The 24747-nt window shown below is 48.0% G+C and overlaps 1 protein-coding gene across 4 annotated transcripts in view; it reads left to right on the plus strand.

Annotated features, from left to right (window-relative positions):
* LOC145357084 (transcriptional enhancer factor TEF-5-like) overlaps positions 1-24747 on the plus strand; it is a 165363-nt gene that overhangs the window by 60050 nt on the left and 80566 nt on the right. For all 4 annotated transcript variants that reach the window (XM_080210182.1, XM_080210183.1, XM_080210185.1 and 1 more), the window contains exon 2: positions 19708-19772. In XM_080210182.1, the coding sequence (XP_080066308.1) occupies positions 19708-19772 (65 nt within the window). The remainder of the gene's footprint in view (positions 1-19707; positions 19773-24747) is intronic.

Consider the following 24747-nt stretch of genomic DNA (forward strand, 5'->3'; position numbering starts at 1 on the left):
GACCAGCCAAGTCCCAGGCTCGAGCCCTGGCCTGCTCACCAGCTGGTGAGGATGCTGCAAAACAGACTGAAAGCTCGCGGGGAGAAGGGATGGAGGGGGGGTGGGAATGTGAATAAACAGACATCAAAAATGAGGGGCCAATGTCTCTTTCTGCAAATTGAATGCGGGGCACGATAAGAAACCTCACAACCCCAGGTTAAAATCCGACAGGGTTATTTGGAATCACGAGCTTTCAGAGCGCTGCTCCTTCATCAGGTAAGTGCTCTGAAAGCTCGTGATTCCAGATAAACCTGTTGGACTTGTAACCTGGTGTATGAGACTTCTTACTGTGCCCACCCCAGTCCAATGCCAGCATCTCCACTTCATGGCTACCATCAAATTGAACGCGTGTAGACATGGCCTTGGCAATCGCTTTGCCGGTCAATGGCTTGCCAGCATTGACACTTCAGCTTTATATCAGGAGAAGAGCAAGTTGGATAGCCAATGCCAAGAGGCTTGGGGCTCGGGGTTGCTGGAAGCTTCCGGATAGAAGGGGAGACGTTAGTTGCCTTTGGCATGAGCGCTGGTGTGTGCACCTCTCTGTGGCAGGCGGGGAATGGAAAATGGAAGGCCAGCCTGGGCCCAAGATCAGGAGGGTTAATGCAGCGGCCCAGCTGGTGCTTGTTCAATCATTTGTCTCCCAGCATACAGCTGCAGCCCCCTCCGCACACCAGCTTGCAATCCTGTCCACTGATGTCATGCGGGAATCAATTCATTTATTTTTATACCGAGCCTGAGCTGCCAAAGGAAGTACCTGTGGCGGGCGGGTGGGTGGCCTGTCTCGGTTACCCTTGCCCTTCACATCAAACACAGGCAGGCTCCCTTTTTTGGCCTCCTTTTGTTGGGAGGTCAGGTAATAGATTTTAAAATGCCATAATTACAGTTATCTCACTTCTTCTCTCCCTCTACACGACCCCCCCCCCCCCCACCCCACCCCACCCCCGCCCCACTTTGCTTCTCTCAAATTTAACTCGAGTAGAATGTGGCCCGACCAGTTTAGCATTTCCTTTCTCGGCCTACTCGCAGGCGTTGGGCCAAGCTTTGAGCAGTTAACCAACAAAAGCAGCCCTAGGGCTGGGGAGCTGAAGTAATTACACACAACGCACTCATTAATGGAGTCGAGATACAGAGTTTCAGCGTTTTGTTTTAAAGAAACATCCTGACCTGCCGTGAAACTGTGGCTGACAGGGGGAGGGTTGGGTTGATTATTTTAGTTTGAAGGGGGGGTTTTTTTTTTGTTGTGTTTGTTGCTCAGAATTCTGCAGCAGGGAGGGTCCTGTGCTGCCAGCTGTTAGGCCGACCAGAGTGTGGTGAGGTTTACACGCGGTCGCCCTTGCCTCCTGTTGAAGGCCTGACTGAGTTTACCAGAACTCCCAGCACCATCTCTGGTGCTGCTTGTTAACATATGTATTAACCTCATTGCACAATCTGCTGGTATCTTTTAGAACAACACCAGATTAATGGGTGGTATCGATTGCACGCTGTAGCAATTACGTTGTTAAGCTATTTGCATTGTTAACGACAGGTGATGATCATTAGCTCATCTGTAAAATGGAACCATCAGGGGTTTGTGACTGTACTGAGCTGCATGTAGAATAAACTTGCTGAAGGTAAAAGGGTAAGCTACTGTGTTGTTCCTGTTACTGACCCCAACAGGTCAACTGGGCTTAATGGCCTCCCAGAAGCCTTGGTGGTCTTGGCAATGCCTCACACCTTTGGCACCTTTTACTCTATTCAACTGCCCAGGGTTCGACAGCTCTGTAGCTGATTACTCAGATAGGCTGAGTCCTCCCTGGGTAGGGAGGTGGCTCATGACTCACCTCTGATAATAGCTCAGAATGTTCTCCTGTATAACAAAGGTGAGATTTTAGCATCATTGCCCCAGCCTATGGAAGCTCCACTGTTGACTTTAGGCACCAGCCTCTCTCTTCCTGAAGAGGTCGTGTGCATTGCACTGTAATGGAGGGGTTGTCCAGTATAGTGGCTTTGACCCTGATCCAAACTGAAGATCGGACTCTCCTTGGCCACCCCGATTGGGAATGTGAATGGACGCTATTGAACTAGAGGTTACTTCTGAGTAGCTGTGCTGGATAATTGAGAAAGTTGCAGCTTTCTGTTGATTTGTAGGGAGTTGCTGAGTCCTTTTGTGTGTGATGGTGCTTAGTTCTGAATTTATGAAAGCCACTACCTGAAAGGGTGGTAGAAGCGGGAACCCGCACAACATTTAAGAAGCTTTTAGATGAGCTGTTGAAACGCCAGGGTACACAAGGCTGATGGACCAAGTGCTGGAAAATAGGAGTAGAACAGATAGGGGGCTTTATGGCCAACAGGGTCATGTTGGGCTGAAGGGCCTCTGTGATATAAAACTCTGCAATAATGATTCTATGATGTAAAGATATTATTAGGTTCCCCGTGTGATGCAGGAAGTGCTGAGTGGTTTGGGACCGAGGTGTGGAGATCAGAAAGCTTGGCTCTGTCTCTAGCCAAGCTCAGCTGGCTGCTCCTTATCGGAGTGTTGTGACGGAGGTGGCAGTTCCCCTCAGCAACTAAGGGCACAAGGAGCCAGAATTCTTCCTCTGACTTACAATGCAGCACAATGGCACAGTGGGTTAGCACTGCTGCCTCACAGCATCAGGGACCCAGGTTCAATTCCCGGCTTGGGTCACTGTCTGTGCGGAGTCTGCACATTCTCTGTGTGTCTGCGTGGGTTTCCTTCAGGTGCTCCGGTTTCCTCCCATGGTCCGAAAGACGTGCAGGTAAGGTGTACTGGCCGTGCTGAATTCTCTTCTGGTGTACCCGAACAGGCGCTGGAGTGTGGCCACTGGGGGGATTTCACAGTTACTTCATTGCAGTGTTAATGTAAGCTGACTGGTGACACTAATCAATAAACTTAAAACTTTGATTCCCCTCCTCCAGTGGTCAAATAGTGTGCTAGCACTTTGGAAGAATTGGCTGTTAGAGGAGCGGATAGGGGTTGGGAAGGTGGTGGGGGTGTGGTGGATGGAGGTGTGGGTGTGGTGGGTGGGTGGGGGGAATTGGGGTGGGGTGTGGTGGTGGGGTGGGGTGGGGGGGTAATTGGGGTGGGGAATTGGGGTGTGGTGGTGGGTGGGGTGTGGTGGGTGGGGGGGGTAATTGGGGTGGGGTGGGGGGGGTAATTGGGGTGGGGTGGGGTGGGTGGGGTAATTGGGGTGGGGTGGGTGGGGACACCCCAGTGAAGGAGCATGAAAATGACACAACAGAATTGTTAGTTGAGTGAGATTGTGTGGTGCAAACAGAACTGGAGTGGCAATAGGCGTGCTGCCCCCCTGCACTTCACCCAGAGTCTATCTGAGGGGTTCCCTCCTCTGAACGTGGCGAGCGGGTTTAACTGAGCGAGTGCTGCAGTCCAGCTTCCCACCAGCCTGCAGAGCTGGTCAGGGGGGAGGCGGGGTGAGTAGGATTGTCAGAGACTTTAAACGCTTGTGCTGGGGAATGGTGCCAGGACGTGGAGCAGCTTTGAAGCTAGGCCCATGTCCTTATAAAGAAATCCTCACAATAAAACCCTTGTGTTTTGCTTCATCCACCCCCTCCCACCCCGAACCACCTCCTCCTCCACTGCCTACAGTCTGGAGAGAATGGATAATAATACATCTGAGGTAATATTTTATTGATTAAAAATAGAATCCTGCCAATTTCTTTTTAAGGAAGAATCTTTGATCACCTTCGCATTTCCAAACGATTAATTGACTTCTTTTATACCGATGGCCACTGCCACCTGCTGGCAGTAGTTTACTACCATGTTAACGGGATGTTTTAATAACCCAGACATCCTTTTAACCTTGGCTGCTTTGGGGTAAGCCTCTGGCACAACTATCTTTGTTTTTGTTTTATTAATTCCTGGAACGTGGGCATTGCTGGCAAGGTTGACCTTCTATTGCCTGGTTCCCCTGTTGTGTGATGATGATGCCCAGCCTTCTTGAGCCACTGCAGTTCAGCAGTTTCATCACAGAATCCCTACAGTTCAGGAGAAGACCATTCGGCCCATCAAGTCTGCACTGACCCTTGGACAACAATCCCACTCAGACACTATCCTCAAAACCCCACGTTTACCTTGTTAATCCCCCTAACCTGTACATCTTAGGAGTGTGGGTGAAAACCAGAGCTCCCAGCGGAAACCCACGCAGACACGGGGAGAATGTGCTCCACCCCCCCTGCCCCCACAGCCAGCAGCCCAGTGCAACACCCCCACCCCACACCAGCAGCTGACCAGTGCAAGTCCCCCTGCTCTCCCCCTGCTCTCCCCCTGCTCTCCCCCTGCTCTCCCCCTGCTCTCCCCCTGCTCTCCCCCTGCTCTCCCCCTGCTCTCCCCCTGCTCTCCCCCTGCTCTCCCCCTGCTCTCCCCCTTCTAGTCCCTTTAGCATCATCTAACATCTCAAGGTGTTACGCAGGAAGATTATAAAACAAAATCAGAGATACTTGACCAGATGATCTCAAGGTTGGTCAGAGAGGCAGGTTTTAAGGAATGTCTTGAAAGAGTTCAGAAAGTTTTGGGAACGAGGTCAGAAAGGAAGGCTGAGAACTTTAAACATCTGCACCTGAACAGTTTGGACTCCCAATTCTTGGATGAATACAGAGTCAGTGCCACCTACCTGGGATTCCCACAGCCTGACCATCATCTGCACAAACCCGTTCCCAGGATCCGAGCTTCTCATCATTTCCTTCTGGATCTTCAGCATCTCTCTTCAGTGACATTCCCTCCCTCCCTCCCTCCCTTGGCCGAGTGCCATGTCTCTTCTGTCATAAGACATAGAGGCAGAATTAGACCATTCGGCCCATCAAGTCTGCTCTGTCATTCGATCATGGCTGATATGTTTCTCAACCCCATTCTTCTGCCTTTTCCCCATAACCTTTGATCCCCTTATCAATCAAGAACTGATCTATCCCCGTCTCAAATACACCTCAATGAGCTGGCCTCCACAGTCCTCTAAATTCCACAGATTCACCAGTTTTAAGTTTATTTGTTATTAGCCACAAGTAGGCTGACATTAACACTGCAACGAAGCTACTGTGAAAACCCCCTAGTCACCACACTCCGGTGCCTGTTTGGGTACACTGACGGAGAATTTAGCACGGTCAATGCACCCTAACCAGCACATCTGCGGGAGGAAACTCGCATAGACGTGGGAGAACGTGCAGACTCTGCACAGACAGTGACCCGAGCCAAGACTCGAACCCTGGTCCCTGGCGTCGTGAGGCAGCAGTGCTAACCACTGTACCACTGTGCCCGCCCTCTGACTGAAGAAATTCCTCACCTAAAAGGACATTCCTTTATCCTGAGGCTGTGCACTCGGATTCCAGTCTTTCCCACTAATGGAAACATCTTCCCCATGTCCACTCTATCCGGGCCTTTCAGTATTCTGTAAGTTTCAATGAGATCCCCCCCCCCCATCCTTCTAAACTCTGAGTTAAACTGAAAACAAGCGGTAGAACAGGCCAGGTTTCTGTGCCTCGCTGTAAAATTTCTCTCAGTTGAGTTGAAGAGAGTTTCCTGTCGGACAGTAAAATAGTGATGTTCTGGTTGAGTGCAGGTCGCTGTGCAAGAGATTTGAGTTTGTAATCTTTTAGCTGCAGTGCGGCCAACTCGTAACCAGCTGCCGTTCACCGAGAGATCAATCTGCCCCGTCAGCATGGTGCAGGTTTATTTAAAATGACACGAGGCGGTCCTGAACCGATTAGGAACAGGCCGGCTATTGGCCTTCCTCCTGAAGTGGACACTTGGGAATTACGCTGTCTGAGAGGCGCAGGGCATCTCAAAGGTGGGAGTCAGCACCTCCCAGGTTCCGAACCGGAAGTGGTTTTGCTGGAAGCAATCGCGTTCCCTGTGGGGGAAGCTCAGGGCATTGCCAATCAGAACCGTATTGCTGATCCAGACTTCCTGCGCCATTTGCGTCAGAGTGTGTCCAATCGATGATCAGGCAGGGCGGAGGTCAGGGGTCGAAGTGCGACTTGATTCCACACTGATGTGGTTTGAATAAAGCCAAGCTTTGTTGTGTTTCTGCACTGAAATTGCTGTGTGTCCGTGCTGGAATGGAACCGCGGAGCTGAGCCGTGTTCTTCCTTCTCTCTCTCCCACATTGGCGTTTAGCTGCTCACTTCTGAAAACCCAGCTCTAAACCCCTCTCTGTCTGACTCGCCCACTCTCTCTGCCTGTCTCTCTCTGGCTCGCGTGTCCTCTCTTCCTTGCTCATGCGCTCCCCCCCCCCCCCCACACACACACACACACACACACAAACAAACAAGTAGTGTCACTAGTAGGCTTACACTGTGGAAATCCCCTAGTCACTACACTCTGGTGCCTGTTCGGGTACACCGAGGGAGAATTTAGCGTGGCCAATGCACCTAACCAGCGCGTCTTTCAGACTGTGGAAACCGGAGCACCCGGAGGAAACCCATGCGGACACAAGGAGAATGTGCAGACTCCACACAGACAGTGACCCAAGCCAGGAATCGAACCCAGGTCCCTGGTGCTGTGAGGCCACCGTGATGCCACCGTGCCACCGTGATGCAAAGTTCTGTTGTTGCTCCTGTTTAAGGGTATTGTCATCATTTTGGTGATTTAACCGGCCTGATTGTGCTTACAATGGGATTACCTGAGAAATATTCCAGCACTGTGTCCATGTCAGGTGAGGACCAGTGGACATTTTTGACTCTGATGAAACCCCTCCAGTGAGGAAAGGCCTGTAGGAGAGACCTATTTTGAAGGGTAGGAATTGGTTGTGAGTTGGACTTACTGAACCATCTCTGGAGCTGTGCCATTTCTCTCTTAACCAGCCTGAAGGAATTGAAATGTTCATTTGTTGTGTTTTGCTTTACATTCTTTTCACTGTTTTTCCCTCAACTTATTCCAATTCCCACAATTATCGAGTCTGGCTTAAAATATAACAGAGATTCCCAGTGCCCAAGGTTCCATACACCATTGGTATTAGGGTTGCCAACTGTGATTAAATCTATTTCTGGACTTTTCAGCATGTCACTTGTCCCCACACTCTGGCCATCAGTCGGCCAACACGTCCATCCCTGTGACGCACTGCCTCCCTACACCAACTGGGTAGCAAAAAAAATCCCTTACTCAATTGGACGATGTGCTGACTGTCAGTCGAACAGCCTCCCCAGCCCACTATTGCCGGTATTATTTTATATCTGGTGAAGAGTAAAGCACAAAGAAAATGACTTAAAAAATACCCCAGTTTTTAACGTCTGGATGATTTGTCCCTCGGGTTCCACACAACAGATCTTCAATGCTTGGAGACTCCAGGCCAGTCCTGGAGGGTTGGCAACCCAGTAGCCAACCTCAGTCTGCTCCAGGGGTTTGAGTGGAGTTCCCATTAGAATCCATTAGTGGCCTCTAGTGGTGGCTGCCTTGACCTGCGCGGTTTGATTGCTCTGTTATGCCTTTCTAAACACAATGTTAGCTTGGAAAGTGGAGGGGATGGACTTTGAAAGGCAGCACTTTGTGTTTGAGCAGAATGCTCCCTCTTTTTGTGTGAAGGAAGCACAGTGCAGTGTATGGCATGTCACCTCCCCGCTGTGTAGGAAGGAGTTGTAAAGGGATTGGCATCAGCTGGCATGTGACTCTGGAGAGTGGGAGAGAATCCAACCCCTGAAGGCTGGCTGCTTGAATGAAAGATTTTGCAGTTTGTGGACCTTCCCCTGAAACATTTTCCCCTCCGCTTCCCTGCTGTTTGGCAGAGTTGACTAATGGAGAAAACAAACAGTCCAAAGATGTGAGGGTTAGGTTGATTGGCCATGCTATGAAATTGCCCCTTAGTGTCCTGGGTTGCGTAGGTTAGAGGGATTAGTGGGTAAATATGTAGGGATATGGGGGTAGGGCTTGGGTGGGATTGTGTTTGGTGCAGACTCGATGGGCCGAAGGGCCTCTTTCTGCACTGTAGGGTTCTATGGTTCTAAACAGAACTGACTATCCGTGTGTTAATGGACACATGCAAGAATCCCAAACCCCAAACCTTTCTATCTTTCAGACACTCTGGGATTTTGACCCAGTTCCTTCACTGTCGCTAAGTGAAAACCCTGGAACTCCCTCCCGAACAGCACTGTGGGTATACCTACATCTCGTGGACAGCAGCAGTTCAAGAAGGCAACTCACCACCACCTTCTCAGCTCTGATCTAACTGAATGGCCTCCTCCTGTTCCTGTACCCACCACAATCTCACAATGCTGAGTGTGTTTACACTGAGTTTACAGTGGGAGGTGCTCACTCGTGTGAACCTAATCCTCTGCTCCATTAGTGTTGGCAACATGTGCGGTTCCACAGGTTCAATGAAAACTGACCCCAAGGTGAAAACTCTGGGTAATTTCCCACCCCTTAACCGAAGGACGGGGAAAGTGACTGCACTGAAATTATGGTGTGGAAACGCTGACTGGGGTGGGCACAGTAAGAAGTCTCACAACACCAGGTTAAAGTCCAACAGGTTTATTTGGAATCATGAGCTTTCGGAGCTCTGCTCCTTCATAGGTGAGCAGTGCTCCTGATTCCAAATAAACCTATTGGACTTTAACCTGGTGTTGTGAGACTTCTTACTGTGCACTGAAATTAGCCAATGCTGCACTCACCAGATTGAAGCTAGGACAGGCCTGTTTTGTTCGCATATCCAAGTAAGCCCTTGGCAAGCGTTCCTGGGTAATGTCTCCGGCTTCGAGGAATTTCCTCCCATTGGATAGTTTTCCCAGATGGACATCTTAAAGAAGTTGCTTTGATGAGCTGCATACTTTGACGTGTAAACCGCTTTATTGTAATTTCGATGTTAAAGTTCTCTGACAGTGGACTCCAGGGACTGTGGGCAGGGAGATAGAATTCATTACATTTGGCATCAGTCTCCAGCACCTACCAGGTCAGATGGATCTTGGCTCAACAGCACACCTTAACCCTAAGCTCAGGAGGTGGTCCTGACTGCACCAGGGTTGTTGGCTTTATTATTGTCTACAGGAGCCTCAGAGATTACGGCAGGCAGCGTCTCACCCTACCCAGGGACCCTTGCAGCCACTCGAGTATTGAGAATTGGATTCAGTAGCTGAGAAGGAACCAGTCAATGTGTTAAACCAGCTGCACCATATGAAACCCAATGGATGGTTTGTGCAGCTTCTCGGGGCTACTTGTGAATATTTGTTCAGGAGTTTAATCTTCAGCTCTTTGAGTGGAAACTTGCCCGTCCCTTCCTGACCTGTCCAAGTCTTGGAGCCATTGCCCAATTACCCTGCCCACTTTCCATTCTTCCCCCTGTCTGCTCACGTGGCTATGTTCCAGTGCCGTCCTGGACATGCATTCTAATGTGGTTCCTCAAGAAACGTCATTTAGAATTCAAAGCTTTAACACCCATCACACTTCAAGCAGCAATGTCTGAATCTATTAGCAGGATCAGTTCACCTAGAATACTTCAGTAACAGCCACCTCCCTTACCTCTAACCGGCTAAGGCATGTCATTTATTTTTGTTTATTTATTTACAAGTTTGTTTATTTATTAGTGTCATTGTAGTTAACACTGCAATGGAGTTACTGTGAAAATCCCCTAATTGCCACACTGTTCAGGTACGCTGAGGGGGAATTTAGCATGGCCAATGCACCCTAACCAGCACATCTTTAGCACTGTGGGAGGAAACAGCAGCACCCGGAGGTAACCCACGCAGACATGGGGAGAACGTGCAGACTCTGCACAAACGGTGACCCAAGCCGGGAATCGAACCCGGGCCCCTGGCACTGTGAGGCAGCAGTGCTAAACATTGTGCCACCGTGCTGCCATGTAGCTAGAATGCCCAACACTCAGTCAGCAAAGTGAATCTTCCAGAGAGTTTGAGACTGGAGTGCATTTTCATGGCAGTCAAAGGAATGCTATAAGGACATGCTGAAGACCTTGCTGAAGAGTATCGATGTGGACCCCAGGTCCTGGGTGAAGTTCACTTACAATTGATGCACTCGGAACAACTGATTAAAAATTCTCTCCTTCGGAAGAAAACCTATCTCAGAAATAGAGCGAAAATGCATGCCAGCCTCCTATCCACATCTCAATCATCTGTGGTAAACTGTTCCAGATCTCACTACTCTCTGAGCGAAAAAAGATTTTCCTCAAACCCCTTCTAAATTTCCTGCCCCTTCCCTTATGTCCCCTACTGAAGGGAAAAGTTTCTTTCTAGCTACTCTATCCATGTCTCTCATACTTCTCTATACCTCACTCAGTCTCCCCGTCAGCCTTCGCTGCTCTAAGGAGAACACTCCCAGCCTAATCAGCTTCATAGCCCAGGCAACATCCTGGTCAATCTCCTCTCCAGTGCAATCACTTCCTCCCTATGACAGAACTGCACAACATATTCTAGCATTTTATACATCTCTTTCAACTGCTAAACTCCAGGATGTGTAGAGAAGAACATGCCCCTGTCTACATCAATGGAGATGAAGTAGAAAGGGTCGAGAGCTTCAAGTTTTTAGGTGATCACCAACGACCTGTCCTGGTCCCCCCATGCCGACACTATAGTTAAGAAAGCCCACCAATACTTCTACTTTCTCAGAAGACTAAGGAAATTTGGCATGTTAGCTACAACTCTCACCAACTTTTACAGATGCACCATGGAAAGCGTTCTTTCTGGTTGTATCACAGCTTGGTATGGCTCCTGCTCTGCCCAAGGCTGCAAGAAACTACAAAAGATCATGAATGAAGCCCAGTCCATCACACAAACCAGCCTCCCGCCCATTGACTCTGTCTATACTTCCTGCTGCCTTGGCAAAGCAGCCAGCATTATTAAGGACCCCACGCATCCCAGACGTTCCCCCTTCCACCTTCTTCCTTTGGGAAAAGGATCTGAGGTCACTTACCAACTGACTCAAGAACAGCTTCTTCCCTGCTGCTGTCAGACTTTCGAATGGGTCAACTTTGCATTAAGGTGATCTTTCTCTACACCCTAGCCATGACTGTAACACGACATTCTACACTCCCTCCTTTCTTTCTCTATGAATGGTATGCTTTGTCTGTGTAGCGCGCAAGAAACAATACTCCTCACTGTGTACAAATGCATGTGACAATAATAAATCAAATGAAATCTAATTCAGCGGGCTGGGCTGCTGGTGTGGGAGTGGGGGAAGGGAAAAAAAAAACCACCCAGGCAGTGAACCAGACCCGCTTCTGTCAGCCTGGAGGGGACGGTAGTGCAAAGTGGAACTGTTTCAAAGTGACCCCAAAGTTTTCATTTGCGTGACCTCCCTGCTCTTCTGTTCGGAGCGAGCGGAGGGGGAAGGTCTTATAAATCTAACCGGGAAGCTTGTCACAGTGAAGCTGGATCTGGCGGAGGCGCTGGATGTGATGTACTTGGATTTCAGCAGCAGCTTTGAAGCCGTTTAGTAAAACTGAAACCGAGAAAGACAGCAGGCAGAATTGGAAATATATTGCAGTTAATTGGTGACCAGACACCCCCACGATGCGACAGTCAGGAGGGATGATCACCAGCACGGAAGATGTTACCAGTGGAAGTGCGGGGAACCGTTTTGGGATTCCCTTCCTGATATCTTTAATATCTCAATAAATGATCGAGAGCCAGGAGTCCAGAACAGGGACTAAACGTGGAGGTGATGCAAAGCTCAGGAACGTGAAAGAGGGTAAATTATGACAGCGTGTGAATATTCTGGGGAACTGGGCAGATAAAGAATGTGGCGATGTGCAAAAATGTTTCAGAGGAGCGGCAACAAAACCCAGAAAGGGACAGTTACTGACAAGGAGAGAGAGCAGTTGAAAGTGTAGAGAGTGGAGAAGAAAGTGAAGCCATTACAGTGATGGTCAGTGGCAATGAATAAAACAAGTTTGATGTTGGGATGCCAGTAGTTGAGGGGAAATGATGAGGCAATTTATATATGTTTAAAGTCTATTTATTGTTGTCACAAGTAGGTTTACTGCAATGAAATTACTGTGAAAATCCCCTAGTCACCACACCCTGGGGCGGCACAGTGGTTAGCATTGCTGCCTCACAGTGCCAGGGGCCCAGGTTCAAGTCTGGCCTTGGTCACTGTCTGTGGAGCCTGTATGTTCTCCCCGTGTCTGCGTGTGTTTCCTCCCACAATCCAAAAGATGCACGGGTTAGGTTTATTGGCTGTGATAAATTGCCCCTTAGTGTCAGGGGGATTAGGAGGGTAAATATGTGCGGTTACAGGGATAGGACCTCGGTGGGATTGTTGCTGGCGCAGGCCTGATGGGTCGAATGGTGGTACTGTAGACTCTACTTCTATGATCATAGAAGATAATTACAGCAAATGGTATTGATTAATTCTGATGCAAATTAGGTTTCCTTTTGAATGTAATAGTTTAGGACATATGCCCATCTTCACATCATTACTTCAACATTTTCTTGATGGAATAATTGAATCTGGACTTACGGTCCTTGAAGCTCGCCACACTGCGGTTTTCCTCATGTCGTATTTGGGTCCGTTGTAAATTAGTTTCCAGTTTAAAAAGCAAAGTATTGTGGACGCTGGCATCTAAAAAAAAGAGAGAATGCTGGAAAAATTCAGCAGATCTGGCAGCATCTGAAGGGAGAGAAACAAGAGTTAACAATTCAAACCCATTTGGCTCTTCTTCAGAACTAGAGAGGGAGAAACGTGTTGGATATTAAGAGAGAAATTGCAACAAAAAGTAGCCAACTTTGCTGTTGGATGTTCGAGATTGGCCTAGTGCTTCATGTCGTTAGTGTGTGCTTAAACTGGACCAGATGCTGGGCAACACAACAGCTCAGTGACTATCACTGTTGGCTGTGCAGACGCATGGATTTGGGCCGGTGTCTGTGGGAGTTTGCGCATTCTCCCCGTGCTAGCATGGGTTTTCTCCGGGTGCTCCAGTTTCCTCCCACTCCCCAAAGATATGCTATTAGGCTGACTGGAGGTAATAAATTGTCCCTAAATTAGTTTTCCCTCAATGTGGAATGCCATAAGCATAGATAAGGGTCATGGGTGGAGGGAGAACTGGTAATGTTAAAATGGCGGCACGGGCTCGTTGGGCCGAAGGGCCTGTTTCCCGGGCTGTTTTTGTTCTTTGTAGAACAAGAGACAGATGACCAGGAAAAGGGGAAAAGAGTGATTTTGCATTGAGACAACAATGTATGATTTGTAAAAGATTGTGATCTTTCTCCTCCATCTCAACTCTTTTTTAATATCCCATACGATATTGTCTTGATGCAAAAACACTCCTTCCTCTTCCCTACATCTCATCATCTATCACCTGCTCTTAAGATTACTACACTCTTGTTGCAATCTGTAACTAACAGATTCTCCCTCCCTCTCAATGTCGGTGAAGAACCAAACAGACGCAGACCGTTAACTCTGTTTCTCTCTCCCTACGGACTCTGCCAGCCCTGCTGAGTTGTTCCAGCATTCCGTGTGTTTCATTTGTAGTGGGGTTGCTGTGATTAATGTGCAAGGTTCCTTATCCGGGAAGCTGCCAGAATGGTGGGAAGCAAACGTCATGGGGGGCCTTGGTTTATTTTCCACGCAGCAATTTCTCAATCCCTCTGACGGAACAGGGTGCACTCTTCGGATTGCGGGAAAGAATCTGCTTGGGGTAACTCATGGTGCAGAGAGTGTAAATTTATAGCCAGGCTGTGCGGGAAGCGGTGACCCTTCCTTACAGCTGTAGACAAGACTCGAGAGAGGACAGGCTAGCACCAGCCAACTTTAGTTTGTATTTTACAGCTGGAGGAAAGATTTATTAATTTGAAAGGACAGAGAGTTTGGTGTAAGATTGGAGAGTGTCAGTGTGGGACCTTTTGGAGCCTGTTTTCAATTAGCAGCGATGTATGAGAGATCACAGGAATGTGCGCCTCGACACAGATTGTCAGGCTGAGGTTAATTGTGGTTTACTTTTCAGTGCGAGAGGAATTTGGAAATGTTTGTGTGTGAACGTGGAATCTGATGAACAATCACAGCAGCGCACACTCCATAAATTGTAACTGTGCTGTACGCGACTCAAGCTTTTCTGAGCTTGCACATACCCCTTCCCTGGATGCGCCCCATCTGAGTGATGACGCTGCCAGCATCAGCATGTTCTGTGAGTGCAAAGTCTAGTCGCCATTTTAATTATCAGACACGCAATATCAGGCAGCTCCCTAATCGGGAATTATGGTCACAGTGAGGTAAGTTAGTCACAAGGACACAAACCATTTCTCATAAGAATACAGCTCTCCCTGGGTGAGACCTCCTGATGCAGCAGAATCCAGGGTTTAAACTCCCAACTTTTCTGGACTGATATGGTACAGTTCCTTGCCAGTACACACAATTACAGAACACTGTACACTAAACAAACAACAGAGTTCACATTTTCTGAGGGGAGGTGATGGTCTAGTGGTATTATCGCTATACTATTAGCCCAAAAACTCAACTAATATCCTGGGGACCTGGGTTTAAATCCTGCCACAGCAGATGGTGGTATTTGAATTCAATTTTTAAAAAATCTGAAACTAAGAATCTGTTGACCATTGTCACTTGTCAAAAAAACCCATCTGGTTCACTAATAGGGAAGGAAATCTTCCTTCCTTACCTTGTCTGGCCTACATGTGACTTCAGACCTATAGCAATGTGGTTGACTCTCAACTGCCCTCCGAAATGGCCCAGCAAGCCACTCAGTTCAAGGGCAACTGGGGAATGGGCAATAAGTGTTGGCAAGCCAGCGATGCCCTTGTCCCATGAATGAATTAAAAAAAAAATTCTGATGCTGGTGATGCCATTGCATCAGGTGTCAATTGTGGCTCAGTGGATGGCGCTGAGTTAGAGGTTTTATGGTTCATGTCCCATTTCAGAGCCTTCTGGCTGACACTTTTTACTGCAGTACTGATGGAATCTTGTCTTTTTGGGTGAGATGTCAAACGGAATTATCTGCCTTCAGTTGGGTGGTGTGATTTTGAAGGGGAATTGGTGAGTTCTCCCTCGTGTCTCCCCAACATCCATCCATCGACCAACAGCAGATGAGATTTACCTCATTCTTGCTTTGGGAATTTGCACAAATTGGCTGCAGCGCTCCTGTTCGTTTACAAAGCTGACTACGCTGTAGAGGTATCTCATTGGCTGTAAAGGGCTTTGGGATGTAGGAGGTTGTGAAAGTCGCTATATAAATGCATATTCATTCTTCCATTTGTGTGCTGGTAACATTTTTCAACCAGAATCACCCCCGCCCCAACCAAAAAAAACTCTTGGCTTTCACCTTGCTGCAGCTTGTGAGATCTTGCTTTGTGTAAAATGGCTACCGTACTCATCTCCACCATGCAGTCTGTTTGCTTGAAGCAATTGTTGTGTGGTGAGCATCTCTTGGTGTCTCTCAGAAATGTCTTAATACAAGTTACTGGATAAAAACAAAACGCTTAGCCTAAATGTCACGCTGAGCCAGTCCTTTCTGCACTATTTATTTACTAGTATCACAAATAGGCTTACATTAACACTGCAATGAAGTTACTGTGAAAATCCCCTAGTCGCCACACTCTGGTGCCTGTTCGGGTACACTGAGGGAGAATTTAGCCTGGCCAATGCACCCTAACCAGCACGTCTTTTGGACTGTGAGAGGAAACTGGAGCACCCGGAGGAAACCCACGCAGACACAGGGAGAGTGTGCAGACTCCACACAGACGGTGACCCAAGCCGGGAATTGAACCCAGGTCCCTGGCGCTGTGAGGCGGCAGTGCTAACCACTGTGCCACCGTGCTGCCCACCGCTGCTGTTATTATTTTCAGGCTCTTTGGCTCCCCTCAATAAATGAAAAGCTGGGATTGGCCTCGATGTCCATCAAGTTGGCGACGTTCAGGAATGCACTGTTTCTTGTGCCTGTTTATGTTTCTGGAGTGGTCAATCCACCATGCAAGTGTGGTCAGGACCACAGGCTCCAGTGTGACAGCGGCCTGTGGTTCAAGTCACACCCACTTTGCTGCCTATCCTCCCTGAAGGTAAATAAAAACTAGATTTAAAAATAATAATAAACAGGCCTTTTAGTTGCACGAGCTGAATTGCCAACTGTTGAGTGTAGACATGGCATTGGTATGAGTGCCCCTGGCAGGCAGGGCCTGGTGATATGTGCTTCGTATTCCTTCTAGGTGTGGGTCACATGTAGGATACAGGTGGATATATTGACTCTGCACACTCGATCAGTGCCAGGAATCTGTGGCTTCAAAACACCACTCCAAAACTTGCAGCACTTGCTCTTCCCCCCACATAGAATTTATAGAAAAACACAGCAGCAGCACTGCAAACTCCCACAAATAACTAGTGAGATCAATGATCGGAAAGCCCCTGGAAATCCAGCCGTGATCCCCTGCAAGCTCACCTTGCTTTTACACAACCGCAAACCAGTTGTTTTATTGGCTGTGTCTGCATGACCATCTTTATGTTCTGTTCATGTGTAGAGTGTGCCCTGGCAAATCAGCAAGTCCCAGCAGTGAAGCAGTCACTACTGTCCTTCAAAACTCAAAATAGAGGAGCAGATCAGTCATTAAAGTCATAAAGTCATTTATAGCACAGAAGAAGGCCATTGAGCCCATTGAGTCAGTGCTAGCTTCAGTAAATGCAGACACTCTCACTTCTCTGGTTCTATTCACATAGCCCTCAAATGTCTATCCAATTTCCTCCTGGAATCATTAATCATCAGCTTCTACATCCAGCCTCCCCGTCCAACACCACCGCAACTCTCAGCCGTAACCTTAAATCTGTGTCCCCTGAGTCATTGTACCTCAGCCAATTGGAAACGATTTTCTTCGTCCAGACACATCTTTGGACTGTGGGAGGAAACTGGAGCACCGGGAGGAAACCCACACAGACACAGGGAAAAACGTGCAAACTCCACACAGACAGTGACCCAAGTCGGGAATCGAACCCAGGTCCCTAGTCCTCTGAGAAAGCAGTACTAATCACTGTACCACCCGTGATGTTGGTCAGGGCATCGGGAAGAACACACAGTGCTTAGCAATGGTGCCTTACAGCACCAGGGACCCCGGTTCAATCTCGGCCTCAGTGGACTGTCTGTGCGGAGATTGCATGTTCTCCCCGTATCTGTGTGGGTTTTCTCTGAGTGCTCTGATTTCCTCCCACAAAGATGTGCAGGTTAGGCTTATTGACCATGATAAATTGTCCCTCAGTGTACCCAAACAGGTGCTGGAGTGTGGCGAGTAAGGGATTTTCAAGTAACTTCATTGCAGTGTTAATATAAGCCTACTTGTGGCATTAATAAATAAACAGTGCAGAAAGGACTGGTTTAGTGTGACGTTTAGGGTAAGTGTTTTGATGTTACAGGGATAGGGCCTGGGTGGGATTGTTGCTGGTGCAGGCTCAATGAGCCAGTGGTCTCACTGACATAGAATCCCACAGCACAGAAGGAGGTCTCCATCTGTGCTGTGAGATTCCATGGTTCAAGATAATGCCATGGGATCTTTTACATCCCACAGACTTGAGAGACTTCTTACTGTGTTTACCCCAGTCCAATGCCGGCATCTCCACATCATCAATTACGTCCACCAGTGGGGACAGGTAGGCCTTTAGTTTGGTGCTTTGTGTGAAAGAAGGCACCTTTGGCAGTAGGTGCCCCTCAGCATTGCGCTGGGAGTGTCAGTCCCGACCATGTGCTCACTGGAGTGGAACTTGATCCTGTGAAATCAGGGTCAGTAACGTTACAGAATGCGTCACGGCTGACACCTGTAGAGAATATTTGAGCTGAGAAGCTGAATCAGTTCAATATCGGTTTAGCTAACCGCTGTTTGATTGGGCAGGATGCAGTGTTTAGACTAGTAATCCCTGTCAGGAGGCCAAACCAGTGACTGTTCCAGCACTGGCTGCTTCTGCTCTCAAATGACAGCTCCTGTGCTGTGATGAATGTTCAATTTATCCCACTCACCCTGTACAGGACTGAGCACACAGATGAGCGTGTACAGGAGCGAGTGCATGGGTACACGTGTACAGGAGCGAGTGTACAGATACGTGCGTACAGGAGCGAGGGTGGCATGCAGCAAACAGCACGTTAACAGGAGACAAAGCTGTAATAATAACACACCAGCCAGTCTTCTAGAACTGAGAAGGGAGTAGCTGTTACACATCACCTGGGAGTCCAATTGACTTGTCTCCAAGATACTTGGGGTGAGAAGAGCTTTCTTGGGTTTACTTCAGATTCTGACCATTTGACACTCTGTCCCGCACGGACTGACTGTAACTGGCAAAGTGCAGAGCCTCCCAACGCCAGCAGAGAATGGGGTTTGGATCTTACCACTTCCCTTTTCCTCACTAGCTAGAAACTCCTGCCACGGATGCCTCTGTTCATTGCTAGGCTGCGGTGAGAGAAACATTGGCATTGTTAACCAAAATCCCAGCCACTGATCCTCCTGTACCAAAACCAAAATCCTTGCTGTAATTTTGAAAGTATCTGATCTGTGAGAGGTGACAATAACATACAACTCTGCAGAAAATTCATCTAAATCCAAATCTCTTCCAACTGGACCCACGTTTGCCACCGTGACCCCTGTTTTTGATTAAAACAGCTTCTATTAATATGTCAGACATAAATCCATTAGTTTCTTTTCCTCTTAGACTCGATTTCCTCTTCCAAAGATGTTGGCTGGCACTGTCATGGGGGAAAATTTGGAGAGCTGCTCTCTAAACATTCCAGTCCTGCCCAAAACGATGCCAGACTGGAAACTCCCAGCCCTTCGGATTTGTTAATTGTTGCACATTTTGAATTTCTCTAATATCCTGCAGTTTTAGGACTGGAAGTTACAAATCCAGCTCTTGTTGTTTTTATTCTCGGCTGTCTTTCAGAGTCAGCAGTTTTTCCAGAACCAATGCGACTGTCGGATACAGATTTCTTTTTTGTTAAGAGAAAACGTGTGCCACTGGTGACAGATCTTTAACCAGATTAAACCCAAGCAACTTGGGATTGTATGGAGATTCTCACTGAGATGCGTCTTAATCCCAATATTTCAGGGGATCCAGGAAGATGGATGGTAGTGCTCTGCGAAGACATGCTAGTTAACTGCATATGGACGGAACGGTGGTTGGCACTGCTGCCTCCTGGTGCCAGGGACCCAGGTTTGATTCCTGGCTTGGGTCACTGGAGTCTGCACATTCTCCCCGTGTCTGTGTGGGTTTCCTCTAGATGCTCCGGTTTGCTCGCACACTCCAAAAGACATGCTGGTTAGGTGGCCATGCTAAATTCTCCCTCGGTGTATGCAAACAGGTGCTGGTGTGTGGCGACTAGGGGATTTTCACAGTGACTTTGTTGCAGTGTTAATGTAAGCCGATTTGTGACACGAGTAAAATAAATTTTAAAAGCTCTAAAAGGGCTACGGCCATTAAATGTACCTGATCCTGGTTGTCGGGACAGTGAGGGTCGGTCTCCTTTTGGGAAATGGAGAAGGGTACCCTCACTGCCAAGCACAATACAGTCCTACCCCCCAACCTTGGCACTGTCCAACACCAATCACTGGGTACTAACCCAAAACTGGGAATCCTGGTCAACCTGACACCCGTCTCCCTGGATTGTCTCTGCCATTTTGACGGTGGGACGTGGGGTTATTGTGTTGAGCCATTTTGTTTCTGCTGCTTTTGTTATATTTGCCTTTGATGAAAATGGAGAAGATTTAAGGATTTGATGTCATTTTGTTCTTTTCTGATTCTGATAGGCCGCAATGAGTTGATAGCGAGATACATCAAGCTACGGACTGGCAAAACACGCACAAGGAAGCAGGTAAAGCTGGACGGGGAAGCTTCGCTTTGGGGCAAAAAAGGGGAGGTGGCTTGTGCTGAAATGTGGCTGCTGCTGCTTTGAGGCTGGCATGGTGATTGGGCAATGGGCAGCGTGGTGTGTACCGAGAAGCAGAGGCACTGTGTTGAGGTCAGAGGAGCAAACGCTGAAATGTAATTCCTAAAGGAGAGAAGTGTCATCCTTTAATAGTTAATTATTCTGAGGTGGATCAGGTGGGCTAGGAGCGATTGGCTAAATTTTCTACCTTGCCTTGGGATAATATTCTTGGGAACCTGTTCAGTTAGGAAAGCTTAGGCGTGAATCTTTACTCCTGTAGCCCCTTCAGGAACTCACAGAGAGTATGGGATTTATATTTTATTGGGAATGGGGTTGTGTATTTTTTACTTTCATGAGATGTGGCAGTCCCTGGCAAAGCAGCATCATTGCCCATCCCAAGTTGCCCTTGGATTGCCCACTTCAGAGTTCAGTCAGCTACACTGCTGTGGCTCTCCAGTCACATGTTGGCCAGACCGGGTAAGGACGGCAGATTCCCTTCCCTAAAGGAAACTAGTAAGCCAATGGGCCTTTACAACAATCGATGATAATACTTGGGTTATTACTGAAACTAGCTTTCAATTCTAGATTTATCAATCGAATTTAAATTCCACCAGCTGCCCTGGTGGGATTTGAACCCTTGCCCCCAGAGCATTAGCCCAAGCCTCTGCATTACTAGTCCAGTGACATGCCACCATCTCCTCTCTAGGGTTATAAAGGTGAAAATTACTCTCCAATTCAAGCAGCCGGTGCCAGCGTTGAGAAGTCAAATCCCATAAAGCTCCTCTGTCACCTCAACCCAAGAATGCCCACTGCTGGTAACTTTGCAATTCCTACACTTCCTTTAAGCCTGTGAACGGTTGGTTGGCACAGTGGTTAACATTGCTGCCTCACAGCGCCAGGGACCCAGGTTCGATTCCTGGCTCGGGTCACTGTCTGTGTGGAATTTGCACATTCTCCCCGTGTCTGCGTGGGTTTCCTCCAGGTGCTCCGGTTTCCTCCCACAGTCCAAAGATGTGCGGGTTAGGTGGATTGGCCGTTCTAAATTGCTCCTTAGTGTCGGGGGACCAGCTAGGGTAAATGTATGGGGTTACAGGGATAGGGCCTGAGTGGGATTGAGAAAACAGACAGAGAAGCAGTGATTACAAGGGGGGTGCGGTATTAAGGGTACGTTCAGAGTGATAGTTACAGTTTAAGGCCAAATGACTTTAGTTGGACCACGTATCTACCAATCACACACAGGTGTACGTCCAGTCTAACCACTCAATTTGCTGCCGTTTTAAAGAATTTAATTCTTTAATTTAAAGAATTTAAAGAATTTAATAAGATGATGAATGGGATGGATAGGATAGAGGTGGAGAGACTCTTCCCGCTCAAAAAAGACAATAGGACTAGGGGGCACAGCCTCAAGATAAAAGGGGGGCGGTTTAGAACGGAGTTGAGGAGGAACTTCTTCACTCAAAGGGTGGTGAATCTCTGGAATTCTCTGCCCGTTGAAGTGGTGGAGGCTGCCTCGCTAAATATTTTTAAGACGCGGGTTGATGGGTTTTTGATAAGAGAGGGGATTAAGGGTTATGGGGAGAAAGCGGGAAAGTGAAACTGAGCAGCGACAGATCAGCCATGCTCTTATTGAATGGCGGGGCAGGCTCGAAGGGCTAGATGGCCTACTCCTGCTCCTATTTCTTATGTTCTTATGTTCTTAATTCGCTAGATAGTGAGGAATAATTAGCTGAGGGAGAGGCAGTTCAGAGCGAGGTGGTCTAGACTTCAAAATTCGAGCTAAGCCATTCAGGAGTGATGTCAGGAAGTATTTCTTCACAGGCTCATGGAAACCTGGGACATTCTGCCTATAGGATTGTGAGCTATGAGGAGAGATGGGAAAAACTTGGTTTGTTCTCACTGGAACAACAGAGGTTGAGGGGCGATCTGATAGAAGTCTACAAGATTATGAGAGGCATGGACAGAGTGGATAGTCAGAAGCATTTTCCCAGGGTGGAAGAGTCATTTGCTAGGCGGTATAAGGTTAAGGTGCGAGGGGCAAGATTTAAAGGAGATATACGAGGCAAGTTTTTTTACACAGAGGGTGGTGAGTGCCTGGAACTCGCTGCCAGGGGAGGTAGTGGAAGCAGATATAATAGTGAATTTTAAGGGGCGTCTTGACAAATACATGAATAGGATGGAAATAGAGGGTTATAGACTTCAGAAGAGTAGGGCCTTTAGTTCAGTCGGGCTGCATGGTCAGTACAGGCTTGGAGGGCCGAAGGGCCTGTTCCTGTGCTGTAATTTTCTTTCTTCTTTTGTAAAGCTGTGAGACAGCCGAAATCTGCAAAATGACATTGCTTGATCATTGTCACACAAAGGGTTACGAAACAAGGCGAGGTAGATGAAGTTAAGGCACGGATTAGCCATGAGCTAATGGAATAGAACAGACTCGAGGGCTGAATGGCCTCTTTTTATTTTATTCCAGGGAAAGTAAGATTGATAACTGCCAAATCGCAGCAAAGCCGCTCTTGTCTGAGAAATATTTTTCAAATAGACAGACATTTTGCCTAGGCTCCGGTTCTATTTTATTCGCTCTAGTTATTTTCCTTCCTGTCCTGAAGGGGCAGACTGTGTGGGATGTCCTGCTCCCTATAGCTGGAATTTTGTAAAAATCCCCAGATGATGAGCAGTCAGGCAGCCGAGTGGAATAACTCTTCGCACCTTTTGGATTTGGAATCCAACTGGAAGACGATGAATGAAGCTTCTGTCCTCATTCCAATGACCACAGCTGGCAAGGGAGATAGAAAGCAGAGGGATCAGTGCACTGAATAACAAATCTGCCCATGTCACTTGGTGCCTCGCCATCGAGGAGCAACAGTTATTAGCAGATGGTTCAGACTTAAAACAAATCGGCACCAACAGACCCTGGCCGATAGGCTCCCTCTAAAAAGATGTATAGAATTCCACAGATTGACCAAGTCAAGCTTTGGCAGCTTTGAATTGTTTTAAAAAAAAGAACTTTGTCTTACATATAGAATCCTACAGTGCAGAATGGGGTCATTCAGCTCATCAAGCCTGCACCAAGGTAGAGAGATTCTTCCCGCTTAGAAAGGACAGTAGGACCAGAGGGCACAGCCTCAAGATAAGGGCGGGTGCAGTCTAGATCAGAGTTGAAGAGGAACTTCTTCACTCAAAGGGTGGTGAATCTCTGGAATTCTCTGCCCATTGAAGTGGTGGAGGCTACCTCGCTAAATATATTTAAGTCACGGGTAGATAGGTTTCTGATAGACAACGGAATTAAGGGTTATGGAGAGAAAGCGGGAAAGCGGAACTGATCCACTTCAGATCAGCCATGATCTTATTGAATGGCGGGGCAGGCTCGAAGGGCTAGATGGCCTACTCCTGCTCCTATTTCTTATAACCACGATTCCACCCAGGACCTATCCCCATGCATTTACCCTAGCCAGTCCCCCTGACATTAAGGGGCAATTTATCATGGCCAATCCACCTAATCCACACCTCTTTGGAGTATGGAAGGAAACTGGAGCACCCAGAGGAAACCCACGCAGACATGGGGAGAATGTGCAGTCTCCACACAGACTGTGACCCAAGCCGGGAAGCGGACCTGGATCCCTGGTGCTGTTGAGGCAGCAGTGCCAAGCATTGTGCCACCGTGCTGCCCATAGTGGGTGAGGCTAAATTCGCAGCTTCATCTCCCAGGTGAGACAACACAACTAAATCTCTGGGTTAGGTGTGGAGGTTTTACCAAAATCAGGAGAGCTGTTCTACACATTAGCCTGACATAGTCAGAGTCAGTGAATCATATGTCCCCCACTCTACCATTATCTTCAAGCCAAAGGAGCTACCCTCAATACCTGGCAATGAGGTGTCAACTTGGTCAAAGCTACAACACAGAACTAATATGTGCTAAACAGCCGAAGCAACATGTGAGAAACCAATATAAATGAACCTACAACAAATGGGTCAGATCTAAGCCCTGCACTCTTGGCACATTCAATTGTGAATGATGGGCAATTAAGCAACTAAACCTCCTCCTTTGGAGGAAGCTCCAAAAACATCCCCCGCCTCGAAAATGAGGGAGTCCAGCACACAACAGAGCAAAGGTTAAGGCTGAAGCATTTGCAACAGTATCCAGCCAGAAGTGCCGAGTTGTCATCTCATCCTGAGGTCCCAGCGTCAAATGTCATTCTTCTGCCAATTCGATACACTCCGCATGACATCGTGAAGGCACTGGATGTTTCAAACACGTTGGATCCTGACAACTTTTGAGCAATAGTATTGAAGACTTGTGCTCCAGAAGCAGTTTCACCCTTGGCCCAGCTACAGTAGAGACAGTTGTGGAAGAATCCTGGTCCAATCCATCTAACCATTGTCCCATCAGCAACATGGCGGATGGGGCAATCGACAGCGCTGTCAAGCAGCGCAATAACCTGATCAATAATGCTCAGATTGGGTTCTGCCTGGGTCACTCATCTCCAGAACAACAGAATTTCTACAGGACAGAAAGAGACTGCACTGACTCTTCGAAAGAGTATTACACCCAGGCCCTCCCCTCTGCCCTATCCCCATGGCACATTTACCATGGCTAATCCCCCAAACCCTACATATCTTGGGTCACTGAGGGGCAATTTGGCATTGCCAATCCATCTAATCTACACATCTTTGGAGTGTGGGAGGGAACGGGAGCATCTGGAGCAACCCCATGCAGACACAGGGAGAACACACAAGCTTCACACAGTCACTCGAGGCTAGAATTGAACAGAAATAGAGTGGCACGGTGGTTATCACTGCTGCCTCGCAGCGCCAGGGACCCGGGTTTGATTCTGGCCTCAGGCAACTGTGTCAAGTCTGTACATTCTCCCCGTGCCTTTGTGGGTTTCCTCCAGGTGCTCTGGTTTCCTTCCACAGTCCAAAGATGTGC

This window comes from Carcharhinus amblyrhynchos, chromosome 22, assembly GCF_965287045.1.
Source record: "Carcharhinus amblyrhynchos chromosome 22, sCarAmb.v2.hapA, whole genome shotgun sequence".
NCBI lineage: Eukaryota > Metazoa > Chordata > Chondrichthyes > Carcharhiniformes > Carcharhinidae > Carcharhinus > Carcharhinus amblyrhynchos.